Genomic DNA, 15,079 nt, shown 5'->3' on the forward strand with positions numbered 1-15,079 from the left:
TCCTGATCTGTATAAATGACCTGGGTGACAATCTGAGCAGCTCTCTTAGGTTGTTCACAGTTGATGCTGTAATTTACCGTCTAGTAAGGTCATCCGAAGACCAGTATCAGTTGCAAAGAGATTTAGAAAATATTGCTGTATGGTGTGGCAGGTGGCAGTTGACGCTAAATAACGAAAAGTGTGAGGTGATCCACATGAGTTCCAAAAGAAATCCATTGGAATTCGATTACTCGATAAATAGTACAGTTCTCAAGGCTGTCAATTCAACTAAGTACCTGGGTGTTAAAATTACGAACAACTTCAGTTGGAAGGACCACAAAGACAATATTGTGGGGAAGGCAAGTCAAAGGTTGCGTTTCATTGGCAGGACACTTAGAAGATGCAACAAGTCCACTAAAGAGACAGCTTACACTACACTCGTTCGTCCTCTGTTAGAATATTGCTGCGCGGTGTGGGATCCTTACCAAGTGGGATTGACGGAGGACATGGAAAGGGTGCAAAAAAGGGCAGCTTGTTTTGTATTATCACGTAATAGGGGAGAGAGTGTGGCAGATATGATACGCGAGCTGGGATGCTTACCAAGTGGGATTGACGGAGGACATGGAAAGGGTGCAAAAAAGGGCAGCTTGTTTTGTATTATCATGTAATAGGGGAGAGAGTGTGGCAGATATGATACGCGAGCTGGGATGGAAGTCATTAAAGCAAAGACATTTGTCGTCGCGGCGAGATCTATTTACGAAATTGCAGTCACCAACTTTCTCTTCCGAATGGGAAAATATTTTGTTGAGCCCAACCTACATAGGTAGGAATGATCATCAAAATAAAATAAGAGAAATCAGAGCGCGAACAGATAGGTTTAGGTGTTCGTTTTTCCCGCGCGCTGTTCGGGAGTGGAATGGTAGGGAGATAGTGTGATTGTGGTCCGATGAATCCCCTGCCAAGCACTTAAATGTGAATTACAGAGTAATCATGTAGATGTAGATGTAGATGTAGCCTTCAAAATGGCATCTGCAACAAGAGATGTATTCCAAAAAGAGAGCTGTCACTTTGTTTCTTTTGGCGGTAAACCAGAGCATTGCAAGGTATTCATAGGCACTGGCAGAACATCTAGAGACCTGACCATGAACAAAAGCACACTTTGTCATTGGGCAAGGCTTCTGTCATCATTGCAACAAGGTAATGCAAACCTATCCGATCTCCCATGCACCAGCCAGCCAGATACAGCTGTGACTCATATAACGTTGAGACATACGGACACTGTGACCTGAAGTGATCGATGGACCGCAGTCGGACTTCTCGCTGCTCAGCTGACACACTCGTCCACCAGTTGGGATACTCAAAGATGTGTGCCCACTGTATTCCTTGCTGCCTAAAAGAAGACCATAAACTGCAACAGAGGATCATCTGTTCGGAATTGCTTTGCACATTACAAGGCCGAGCACGACAATTTACCGTCTAACATCGTCATAGGCGATGAAACATTGGTTCATCATTTTGAACTAGAAACAAAATGGCAATCTGTGGAGGGGCACCGTGCCATCTCTCCTCTGAAGAAAAGGTCAAAGCCACATCCTCAGCCAGTAAAGTCATGGTGATGGTCTTCTGGGACTTTGGAGGGGTTATTCTGTTTGATGTCCCCCCTCATGGTGCAGCTATCAACTCCGAAATGTACTGTGCTACCCTCAGGAAATTGAATAAATGACTTCAGCATGTTTGTTACCACAAAAATGCTAACAAACTTCTCCTTCTCCGTGACACACAAGGCGCCACACGAGACTGTGCTCCCAAGAGGAACTCACAAAACTTCATTGGACTGTTCTGCCTCATCCATCCTAAAGCCCAGATCTCGCATCTTCTGACTTCCATCTGTCTGGCCCAATGAAGGATGCACTCTGTGGGAAGCAGTATGTGGATGATGGTGGGGTTATTGATGCAGCAAAGTGTTGCCTACAATATTGACCACTAGAGTGATACCATGTGGGCATACAGGTCCTCTCATTAAGGTGGCATAAGGTCATGACATTGAACAGAGATTATGTTGAAAAATAGGGTTTTTGTAGCCAAAAGAGTGGGGAATAATATAGTGTATTGGTATCCTGAATAAAACTAACATACTTTCAGAAAAGAAGTGTTGCGTTACTTATTGAATGTCCCTAATAAAAACTATTGTAACTGTCAGCTTCACTTTGGGTAGTCTGTAATGGTAGAAATGTAGGTTTTTAACCACTGTCACATGACTTAGGTGTTGGTTTCGAACCTTAACACATCAGAGATAGAGGTGTGCACTGTCTATATGTATCTTTGGTTTAAGATTAGTATGGATCTCCATGAAACAGAGTGATAAACTTTGTCAAATAGTATGAATCCCACAACATAGTGGTAAATCAAACTCATAACGAATTTTGTAATTTCATTCATGGCTTGCAAATGGTCTCTTGTGCTATACACATTTCTAAAACCAAATTGTTTTCTTTTCCTGATTAAAAGCAATTATTTTTGTGTTATCATTTTGGTGAGTAAATAGTGCATTAAAGAGAAGAGCCTGTTAGATCTATAGCTTTGTATATCTTGTCTGTCTCATTTCTTCTCAGGCAAAACAACTGCAGCATTGTTCCAGTTTTGGGTAAATGTCTATCTCCATAGGCAATATGGAAATATTTTTGCAATAATTCGTATTGCAATACTGTCATCTCCAGGTGCCTTTCATTTTTCATTCCTTGAATGGCTTTATACTCCTCATATAGCATTTTCATGTAATGGCACGGTTTCCATGTATATTTTGTGTGCATCTGTGCAATTTCTTGAACTTTATGGATTTTTAAAGAGCTAACTGAATCCTTGAGCAATTTTCACTCTGTTGTTAGTTACTGTGCCATCTGTCAGTCAATGAATTTGATTTCTGTCAATGAAGTTAGTTCTGCTATGTAGAAAGCATTGTCACTCGAGAGTGAAGACAGTAGGCACATGGCAGAACTCAGAAGGAGAACTGTCCTCACTATACAAGTCTTCAGAACAAGAAACAGCTTCTGACAAACAGGCACATGAGTATTAAAGTAGGAAAGAATTCATCAGAACATTTGTGTGGTATGTTTTGTTATATGACTGTGAAACAGGTGTCCCAATGGAACAGGATATACAACACATAGAAGCAATAGAAATGTGGATGTGAAGAAGGGAAAAGTTGAGCGAGTCCAGGTAGATGAAACAAGGAATTGGTCACTTGGTCACTACTGTAGGAAAGAGGGAAACAAAATTCTTTAGCCATCTTGATGAATTCTTGATGACTATATTGGAAGGAAAGGTTTTAAGGAAGAGGAAGACTATGAAGAATCATCTGGATTCTGTGATGGATGGGTTTAAATTTAATCAGTAATCTAGACTGAAATTTAAATGCTCTGCAGAGGAGAGCCTAGCTTTTAGAAGATGATGGTGATGACATTTCTGTTTTGTTTTATCATTCCCTTATTGTTATCTAGTTTCTGTCTTCAGATCATCTCAAATATATTTTTAAACTGTTTCATTTTATCCAGCAAACTCTGTCATATTCCTTTATTGTTTGTGTGTAGCTCTTTACTCTTCTTTATTGTTTTGTTCAGTCAATTCTATTACTCATTTCAACAATACACAGCATTTTTCCTAATGTGTATTTTTCCTCTATATAAATATAACAGCCCGTTATTAAGTGTCTGTAATATTATACAGCGAAAGATATTTATAGAGAACCTGAAGTATTTGACATGATCAGTTGCTATCTGCATTGCAAAACTAATAAAGAAATATATAAAAGGAAGTGAAGTTAAAAATATATGAGAGAAGAGTATGACAAAACAATTTTAGCAAGTGGAAGGACGGATGTTTAATACCATGCGTCAGAAATACACGATACAAATGTAAAAGCTGTCAGAAGAAACAGAAAGCAGTCTCTCTCAGAAAAAAAGAAATTTGAAAAAGACAGTGAAGATGTTGGGCACAAGTTGTTCTTACACAAGTTCACATTAAAGAAAAAAAGTGTAAATTTTTAAATTTTGTTTAATTTTTCATTACTTTTTACTTTTATGTTATGCTGATTTTGTTTTGACTCTTTGCTTCTTATGTTTTATTTGCTTCATATTCTGTAGTTTAAAGTAAACTGGTCAGTTACCACCTTGTTATGTCTTTTAGTAATCTCTCATCTCTTTTGTAGTACATCCTACATACAGAGAGATATTTTAAGCATTGTTATCCTCCTTGAGTCAAGGGTTTTAAAAAACTACCCATGTATTTAGGATTTTAGAGTAACATAAAAGCTTTTTGGTGGGCAGATGATGTAAAAAATGTTTTTATACTCGATGTGTACAGGAAAATTTATTATATTTTTTGTTTTGTTTCCATATTGTTCCATTAGTTTTTAATGTGGCTTAGTAAGAGTTTATTATTTTTTTATACTTTATTTATCAGCAGATGAAGTTATCAGATTGTCCACATAGTATGTAAATGACAGTTACATAGATTATTTACATTTATGAAAAAGAAAACAACAGAACATCCTTTCCAAAGACATTAACATCTCCACAGACTGGAACACTTAACAGTTACACCTGACCTCCTTCCATCATTTATCTACCTCTCCAACCCTCTATTGGTATGATACAGTGTATTCCAAACCCATTCCCATATCCTGTACCTGCAAAGGCATAGCTGTGCTAGAAAGTCAGGTGCAATTAGAAGGCTAGGCAGAGTCCAAGAGGCCACATAGCGAGAGCCCTGTCTGAACACAGTGCCAGGTGCGCCCCCACAGAATGTGCGCGGCGAGGCAGTGGGTCCGACATCGATACGTGTCACGTGGGATCCACCACCAGCAGACCGCAGCAACGGCCGAATCGTCTACTACAAGCTGCAGGCAGTGGAGGCTGGCCGTTCAGACTCCGAAGCACATGTCATCACCCTGCAGGACAACACCTCGTTCACTCTGGACGAGCTCAAGCGATGGACCGAGTACCGCATCTGGGTGTTGGCTGGAACCAGTGTGGGAGATGGACCGAGCAGCTACCCCATCACAGTCCGTACCCACGAGGACGGTACGTAACTGCAGGGTGGCGGCGTGCACTGGTGGCGGGCTCTCTCTGTCTCTTTTTCTCTCTGTTTCATTTCTCTTCAGTTCATTGGGTGTGCGAACAGAATAGCCTTATGTATATTACAGTTTGTATTGTTGGAGAGTGGATTATTTTTTCATGTGATGATTGGTATTTGACTAATTAATATTATTACTTTCACAGTGTCAATAACATTTTGTTGCATATTTATTCAAAAGTATAGGGACACCCGAGAAGTTTGTAGTACTTGACTGCTGTGCTGGTCAGACATCACTTATTATCCAGATACTTGATGTTGTGTAATTCCACGCATCCTGTATTTTCATGGAAGTATGTAATTGTCCAATAAAATGCCCCAGTTTCTGCTTGATTTCTCTCATTATCTGTAAAAGGACATGTTACTATAAAGCATTATTAATTTACAAACCAGTATTTGATTGCTATGTTTCGCATTTGACATGCATAAAACTACAGTTTATGTGGAAACCGTGCAAAGTGTTATTTGTTCCATTATTAAGGGTATTTCTTTAATAGTGTTCAAGCAATATGGCATGCCTTAGCAATGGTCAAACAGTGGTCAACCTGAGAAGTTTTCATTCTTATTTTGTCAGTGTAACTTGACCCCCTGCCCAACCCCCCCACATCACCCTCTCCTCACGGTAGTAAAATGTATAAAGGATCTGTGTAATTGATTGAATATTTTGGTTTGTGACATATCATGTAAATCCAGTTATAACTACATGATCTCACTGATCTATGCATTCTGATATGATCTGCCTGTATTTATTCAAAATCACATGTTTTATAAATGTTTGATTTGATGATTACTGTTTTTGCTCTTTTAATTTAATTTTAATGAGTGAAACAAACTTATTTTCCTCTGTTTCTTACTTCACATACAGTTAAAAATTGCTGACACTATGAAATAGAATGAAACATGAAAACAAGTAAATTACCATAAATTTAGTTTCTGGTTGTTTGCATAATCATTCAATCTCCAAAAATATTTGTGAGTGGAGTTTGATTGTTTCTCCAAAGTCCAATATCATTCTGTCTGTAGTTCCTTCAGTTAGTAGTGTTGCTCTGCTGTATAATTTAGTTAAAATAGACTACAAAAGCTACTTCTGTTCACACACCCTTATTTAGAGTAATTACCAAGACAAGTTAATATTTTGAAGGTGTCCAGGTGTAAAAAATAACATAAATGTTAATAGTGTAGGGAACTGACAGGTTTCTTTTCTTGAATTCTCAGTTAACCCAATAATTATATGTCGTAGTCATGTGCCTGAAAAGAATCTGAAAAAAGCAGTTGAGATTAATCAAAAAGATAAAATTCCTTAGCCCTCCTTGTTCCTGACATGATTTTAATGCCTTTTGAATTATCATCACCTTACACCTTGCCCACAACTCCATCGTGAGGACTCAAACCATCATTACCTATTTCCACTGATCATGTAACAATTCAAGTATTCATACCTCTTATTATACTCTGATTCAGAGACACATTTTAAATACTAGTACAGTATTTCTCATTCTTACAGATAATTTTTGGAAACATAATAATTTTTAATGTAGGCTCAGTATTTTTGATACTATCAATATATTTTCTTGTAAACTATTTTTGGAGTACTTTTTGATACTAATGTTTATAAATTTTTTGAAATATATTACATTTTTTGTGTGTGTGAGTGTATGGGAAATCCGTAACATTTTTTGTGAGGGTTATATCGAGGAAAGCTAAAAAAAAAACTATTTTGCTAATTGCTTTCTTTTTTCTATTTTGAACAAATGGAGGCCTTCCAGCCACTGGAAGAGGGAGAGGTCTATGGCTTGTATATTAATTTTTAATAATCACTGTCATTTGCCTTCCTCATTTTTGCATTCCGAAAATAGGATTTACAAGTAAATGGAAATGACTGTGTGTTGTTTAATGGCCCAGTTTCTTTTCTATAATTGTATAGAGCAGTTAAATCACTCACTCTCACATATTTGTATTGCCCTTGCTTTCACTAGCACACTAAAATCACGTGAATGTTTTTGAAAAAAAAAAATTATCACATACAGCACAGTTTTTGCCTTTGTTTTCCAGTACTTATTGATTTTAGATTTTTTTGTTGCTTTCTGTTTTGATTACATTTTACTGCACATTGTGTATTTATAGATTCACATTTTACTGCATGTTGTCATTGTAAGTTTCCCTTTCCATTCACAGTCCTCAGTTTTCCTCTCCTTTACCGTCCTTTATAATATGATCAGTTTCTCTTAAGGCCTTAACTTAGGCAACGCATATGTGTTGCACTGTTGTCATTCACCTAGGCACTTATCTGGCACTTTATTTTACTGTGATTGACTTTGCACCAATGATTTAAGTTTCTTTTTGAACTCACTATTGTGTAATGTATATTGCCAATGTGTGTAATGTGTGTACGTGCGTGCGTGTGTATTTAATTTTGATTTTCTTTTGTGCTGTAAGTATTCATATTGATGCTGCTCTTTGTTTTTATTTGTCTGGCATTAAACAGCCAGTGAAAATTCACTGTTACTTACAATGTGTGCATATTTTTCATTAATATGTGAACTTACAGCACATATCACTTTGCACTGCTATATTTGAGGTACTTATTAGCATAGTCATTCACTGTTGTATAGAAGTCATGTGCCACAAGTACTGAGCAGTGATCTTTGCATAGCTCTCAGAATGTCTTCACATTCCTTAGCACAAACACAAGTTTGTTGGAATGGTCTTCCTAAAAATTTTGTTCACCTATTACCTTAATTGCAAAGCTATCTTTCTCAACCTGTCATATAACCACAAATACAGTTTTCTACAATTATTGCAAGTTTTCTGGTCAATTTGGTCTTGTAGACACTAGCTTTTCACAAAAACACTATTAAACACACTAATAACCTGTTACTAGACATGATTATTATTTGTGGAGACATGACCTCCTTTTATTTTTAGTCTCTTTGTACTTGTAAAACTTTCACATTACCACATTTGAATACCAATACACATCTGTACATGATTGGCACTATCCCTCAAAAATCTGATGGTGTAAAAATGAAGTATTAATTTATTACTTTCCTAACTTGTTGAAACATTGTGCATGGTTTGACAGCAATTTTCTCACTTTATGAAGCAGTATCATAATGCTTTTTGTTCTTTAAAGGAAATGCTACCCTCCTGTCAAATTAAACCGTTTATGGAAATACTGGTGAAAATTAAACAAGGCACTTGTGCAACAAATTTTAGATGTGGAATGTATGGATCTGATTCAATGACCAGTGTACACATATTCACAAAATTTGTACGAAATTCTGAAAAAAGATTTAGTGTATTTGTTATTTATGTCAGCCTTGTATTCAATGCAGTTCATTAGAAATCATTTCTAAAGTATCCCATGTACGCAGTAAAATATGGAGTTTTCATTTAAAGCAGTATGAATATAAAAGTCTTACACAAAATAATTATTGACAATAAGTAGAAAAAAAAAACTTGTGGAAAATTACATAATTTAATGACAAAGTAGTAGCTTACAGTTGGGTTTATGAGTGGAAAAGTTAAGAAAAAAAATAACACTGAATTGAATCAGATTATCTTTAGCTTATGGTGTGATGTGTCTTAACACTACTAAGAGAAAGAGTTTGTTAAACAGCAGACAGTGAACAGATTAACCCAGTTCAAGTGTGCTTGTTGTATCACATATAAGTTAGACTTTTATTGCTTGCACTGTGAAGAGACTGAATGAAAAGTCTTATGAAGAGTCCCATTCTAGCAAACAGTTTAAAAGTGATGTGTCAAACAAACTTCAGTGTGCAGATAATGAACATCTTACTCTACAAGTGAATGAAACTTTTGCATACCAACAGCTCCTTTTGTCTTTTCACAGTGTGTAATATTGTAAAAAATATAGAAAAGGAGGAAGGTAAAGATATGTTAGCAACATTGATTAGGACAATTTAAGTTATAGATTTATTCATTGAAAAGAAAGAAAAGCAGAGAAAAGCACATAAATATTTCAGTTATAGAGGGAAATCTAATAAAAGTAAGTGAAACTTAAGATAAAAAAATTGAGATAGATAAAAATCTGAAAATTAAAAAAAAGTAATCCGTATATAAAAATTTAATCAAAATGAACAGCCCTGGGTCAATACATGTTTGTAAGCTTGGGTACCATGTTAATTTCTTATGACCAAGGTCATTTGCTTTTCTTCTTCATCTTCTTCTTCTTATTATTATTATTAATCTTTCTTCTTGCTACACTGAGTATTATGAACATTAGCTCCAACCTTGTTGTGGCTCTTGACCTCTATACCATACCATTACATATACTGTAGTAGGCACTGACACAATCACTTACATTCTTGAAATTTTCTTAATTTTAAAATTTTCAGTGTTGCCTCATTAATATTATACACTTCTGGTCACTTAAAAAGGATGTTGTCAGTGGTAGCTGTATCTGGTTTAACTATCTTTGTTTATCTGCCTTTTTTAGTGCAGTTTCTATTTCTCCATTCAATCTCTGCAAAGTAATAGAACCATGAGTGAAGAAGATTGGTGCATTACACCTCCCACTGGTGTGTACACACTGACATACACTAAATGAACGAACAATGAAGCCTGTGGTTTGCCATTGGCTCTGCCTGATGTGTTCAGTATGGCTGCTGAAGGCCCTGCAATCCATGGTAGTCTGTATCTGTGTAATAAAGTCAGTGTGCTGATGCCCCATTGTCTACTCCACAAGGAAGCTGTAGCTACATAACTCTTGCACTCATTGCCTTAAATCATGCCTCTTTATGTTAATCCAATTTTAATTTTCTTCCACATCATGGTTGCCACACTTAATTTTCCTGACAATGAAAAATGACATGAAGATAATTGAAGGGTAAACAGGGGAAAGATCAGTACAACAAATAAAGGTCTTAAGAGGGATTCAAACACTGAAAAGAAAAAAGGCAAAACTTACCACACAGTTGAAGTGCTGAGTGGTAGACAGGTGCATAAAAAATCATTTGTTGCTAAGCTTTCAGACAATAACTGCCTGATTTCTAACAAACAAGGCAGACATAGGTAAATCTGCATGGTCCAGCTTTCAAGCCTGACTGGGTTGAGGGTTGTGTCAGATGGAATGTGTGAGATGAACAAGATGGGGAGGAGAGCAACAGAAGAATGAAGGAAAGGGAATGTTAGGGCTAGAGGAGAGGCAGTAACAGTAGAATGGGATAGGGATGTGGCCCCTGGGAACTCAGCCTCGAACAGCTAGGGGAAGCTGCATTGTGATACACAATGAAATAGGCTGTGTGGGCCAAGACAAGATGGAGGAGGGGAGCAGGACTGCATTTGAGACTGAAGAACAGAGGGAATGTAGATGAATGAAGTAAGCTAAAATGATGGGAAGCTGTTTGGGAGAGAATGCATGGCAACAGGAGTAGAAACTGGAGCGGGACGAGGGATAATGGAGATTAAGGCATGAGAAACTGCAAAATCGTAGGATGTTTTGTAGGGATAGTTCCAGTTTATGCAATTTGGAGAAACTGATATTGGGAGAGAGAACCAACAGGCTTGAGTTGAAGTCAGCTATGTTGTGCTCAGCAGCATTGGGCTGTCAACTCCGTTAATAGGCCACAGTATGGTAGTGGCTATTCATTACATTGGATAGCTGGTTGATGGTCGTCCCCACATAAAATGTTGTGTAGAAATTGCTCTGGAGCTGATATAAGAGGATATCCAAAAGTGCTCACATAGTGTTGATCAGGGAAGAGCTTCCATAGTACTCTTTTTTTTTTTCTTGCTAGGTTTTTTTTGCCTGTAGTGAGTTTTTCAGCTGTTCCGATTTTTCCTTTTTTTCGTTTCATGTTTCTTTCTTTGCTTGTTTTTCACAATTGCGGGTATCAAAAAACCGTGTGCAGTTGTGAAATTTTGTTTTATGTTTGGCAAAAGATGACACTATGGGAAGAACTCAACTGTAAGGATATTTTCCTTGTTTAAAAAATAGTAACATGGTGATTGCTGACGAACCTCAATTTGGACATCTGTCAATAGACCTTATAGATGAAAATGTTGAAAAAATCTATGAACTGGTTTTTGAAGACTCACAACGGACCATGACAGAGTTAAATGGATTTTCTTAGGTTGAAACAGTGAATTTTAACAAAAAGTATGGGAGTGAGTAGGGTTGCTACCATATTTTGCCCTGGGATCTGACTGACCAGAAAAAAAAGAGCACTGAATGGCTTGAAAGGAAAGCTCTAAATCAGCCCAGATTTGAAATACAGCAGTTAGTTTGGATGCAAATCCATACAAATAGAAGTGATTCACATAAGGGATTACTATTTTCAGTCAGAGTTCAAAATAGGAAACTGAAAAGTTGACTTGTCGTGTCTTAATGAATAGTTAATTAATCACTAATTGACCAGGTCAACTTGAAGTTTATTACTGAGACTAAATTCAGCTAGGAAGTCCCATGTGTACTAACTAAGTCCAACTGGAAATTTTCTGCCCATTAGCAGCAGAGTTCAGTGAAGCTGTAGTCAATGGCGAGAGCAACAGCTTCACACTTGTGAAAGGCTTGTCTGCTCATTGAAGTTGAGAGTATCTAGAACTGCTCTGCGTTTTCTATATGGAGGGTCTGAGAAGGTTGCATTAACTGTGTGCCTTAAAAATACTCAACCTGTTGGGGTAGGGGTCTGGTTTTCCACCAACACAGCTGTATCATTGCACCAGTTTCTGGGCAAAAATGGCATGACCCCTGTGCCCCATGTCTCTTATTCACCTGATCTAACCATGTGTGATTTCTTCTTGTTTCCACAAATGAGTAAGGGCATGGAAGGATACCAGTTTCTTACAGATTAAGTATCAACACTGATTGCATTATTTTTTTTAAATGACTGGTTACAGTTCAATATGAACCATCCTCAGCTATTAGCTGGATGGATTATTTGTGTAACTGGTATAATCAGATCTGAGGATGGTTCATATTGAACTACAACCAGTCATTAAAAAAAAAAAATTATATACTGCATCATATGTCCAGTTGCACAGCATGTAAGGACAAAATAAAACACTGAAAACAAAAAAATACATAAAGTCACTCCAGATCTTGGACTATGTAAGTAGCAGAAAAAAATATTGACAGTAAGCAAGCCAGTGATCAGTAAGAGACACTTAAGAAAACATAGAAAAATGGAACTTTTTAAATGTGTGGATTTATTTACCCTGTCAGAATGGAAGGGAGATAAAACAGAAAAAAGGAGAAGTGAGGAGTCAGATTGAGAAAAATTAAACTTAGGACAACAGTAGTACATCTGCACACAAACGCAAACGCAAATGTGCACACAAATGCATGCAAGCACATGCACACATGTGCACACGCGCGAACGCGTGTGCACACGCACACACACACACACACACACACACACACACACACACACACACACACACTTGCTAAGTACCCTAGTAATGTGCTGCAAGTGATTGATTACTCAAAGATGACAGCTGAACTTCAAGACGATAAATAGGATTATAGTAAAGAATAGAGCAGAACTTGAATTGAAGGAAAAAAATGTAGAAGTTAAGAACTAACTAACATTCAGAAATGTAAATAAAAGAAAAGAAAACTAGATGTGTAAGGATACAGGGAAAAATTTGGTATAGTAATAATAATTGGAATTGTTATCATTATTGTTATTTTATTATAGGCACAAGAAAGAGGAAAATGTAAAAGAGGAAAAAAAACCATGGGACAAACATAAGTGCAGGGATGGAAAGATAGGGCTTGAAACAGATAAAAATAGGGGTCAATTTCCATATTCAGAATTGTGACTGGGTTAACGTATTTGTATGGCTGAAGTGGTAAAACAAGTACCTAAGAACTTCATGTGTTCTACAGAATGCTTGAAAACAGGGTATTAGATGTCATTGGGGTGTATAACTTGTCTGTGACATAAAGAATCGTAGGACAAAAACTTACAGAAAAGTTAGTGGACTGCATATGTGCTCTTACAAGTTGCTCATTTGCATGTCTTACAAAAATATAATAGGACCATTATTGTGCTGTGAATGTATAATAGTGTAGCTACTAACATCACATGTACCATAAGACTCTTATGAAAGATTCCATAAGGCAGTGTAGCCAGTATCGTGCCCTCTCCTGTGCAGTCACTTCTCTCAATTAAGATCAAAGACAAAAATTTTAATTAAATCGGAAAAAAATGTCATACCTTTTGACTGGAGGCGCATAGTTGCTAAATAGTCACAGCAAATATGAAGGAATAACTTCCTGAATGAGATGGTTGAACAAATCAGGTATTGGTAAGATGAGTGACAGACTTTCATAGAAAAATGATGAAGTATTGTTAATATAAAAAAAGAAATGCTTGCTAAAGTCACTTTGAGAAATTCAGTATTAAATGTCAAAATATTGTGCAGTTGTTTACTCAGTAGCCATGCAGAGGAAGAGAAAGGTTATTAGATTAGCAAAAATGATTTATATTCTCTGATAACTATTTTGTCTATAGTCCCTACAGAATACAAAGAACGAACAACCATAATGATAATTAGTATTTACCATTGCTTTTGTCTGTATAAATATTCCAAAGGTCAGCATCTGTGTATTTACAGTCCAAAGAGTTGTTCAAGGGTGGTCCAGTAAGTAACATCGTCATGTATGCACTACTTCAGGGAGGTAGATATGAAGCACTGCATGGTGTTCATGCTAGCAAGGTGGCTTGTTTTATTTCAGAACATCAGAGGTCAGGTCCATGTGAGTGCATATGGGCACCTCTTACAGGCGAAGTCTTTTGTCAGGGTATATTGCAGACTATTGACCTCTTTGTCTGAGGACACAGGTAGAGCAATATAGCAAATGCTTAATACTGATATTATAGATATAAAAATGTGTTGTTGCTGTTACTAAACAAAATAGACACAAGTACATGTTTACTAAGTGTACAGGACAAAGCAGCTGGGAGTACAGTATGAATTTGATAGAACACACCATATGCCTCGTGGTATTATAAGGTGGAAGAAAGGGTACACTAGAGTTTATTTTTCTGTGCTTGTATAAAAGCTTTTTTATCATTTGAGCCAATAAAGAAACTGACTGCTACAACATTTGAGAATGCAGTATTTGGGAAGTGCAAGCAATCAACATTTTGGAAGCACAAGTAATACAACTGCAGCTATTCATGTCAACTTGATATTATACATTTAAGATTCTGTTATAAGGTACTGATCATGTACTGTTACTTGCCCCTCTGTTATCGGTGGGAGCCAGCTGTCTTTGTACCACTCCAGAATGTTTACAATTGCTGCCAGTGTTAGTTATGTAACATTATTGTGCCCTCTAACAGTAAACAGCCATTGTGAATATAGTGTTGATATGTTTGTTGTGTTGTGCTTAGTGATGGTTAATATCATTTGTGATAGGGAGGGAAGAGGCTGTACCCAGCCCTTGTAGCGACTCACCATCAACTTTCATGTCACTTCTGTGGCACATTAACCTATTCCATGTCCATGCCTTTTATAAGCTGCAAGGTGGCTGCTGTGATGAAAGGAGGTGGCACTTCTCTCAGCAGCAAATGTGCTATGAGCCGATTGCAAGCTTCTGCACCCAGTATCCTCCACTCAGTGACCAAGTAAAAGTTTGCAATCAGTAAACATATGCATCATTGTGCAATCAGTTGGCTTTGTGCAGTTTAATACTGGAAGTTATGGAACTGATCAAGTACAATATACAGGATTCTTGCATACCAAGAATGCGTTTAATACTTCATATGCTGTTCAAAATATTCAGAAAGGTTATTACTTGAGTAATACCCATGATCTCTCTCTCTTCTCTCTCTCTCTTATTTTAATCTGCTGGGGTAATGAAGAAACTACATATTACCTTTTATTTCTTTGAATAGTGGATCTTCACAGTGGAAACTACTGTTAAATAAGACATGTCAATATCTCCAGTAAAACTAGCCAGGAAATGTGTTAAATCATGAACTGAAACTTCCCCAGG

General features: G+C 36.9%; 1 protein-coding gene across 3 annotated transcripts in view; it reads left to right on the forward strand.

Annotated features, from left to right (window-relative positions):
- Nucleotides 1-15,079, forward strand: part of LOC124790089 (tyrosine-protein phosphatase Lar) — a 537,690-nt gene that overhangs the window by 456,384 nt on the left and 66,227 nt on the right. For 2 of the 3 annotated variants that reach the window (XM_047257655.1, XM_047257656.1), the window contains one exon: nt 4,758-5,057. The exons of the other annotated variant lie outside the window; for it this stretch is intronic. In XM_047257655.1, the coding sequence (XP_047113611.1) occupies nt 4,758-5,057 (300 nt within the window). The remainder of the gene's footprint in view (nt 1-4,757; nt 5,058-15,079) is intronic. 3 annotated transcript variants of the gene reach the window in all.

The sequence above is a fragment of the Schistocerca piceifrons genome, chromosome 3 (assembly GCF_021461385.2).
Source record: "Schistocerca piceifrons isolate TAMUIC-IGC-003096 chromosome 3, iqSchPice1.1, whole genome shotgun sequence".
NCBI lineage: Eukaryota > Metazoa > Arthropoda > Insecta > Orthoptera > Acrididae > Schistocerca > Schistocerca piceifrons.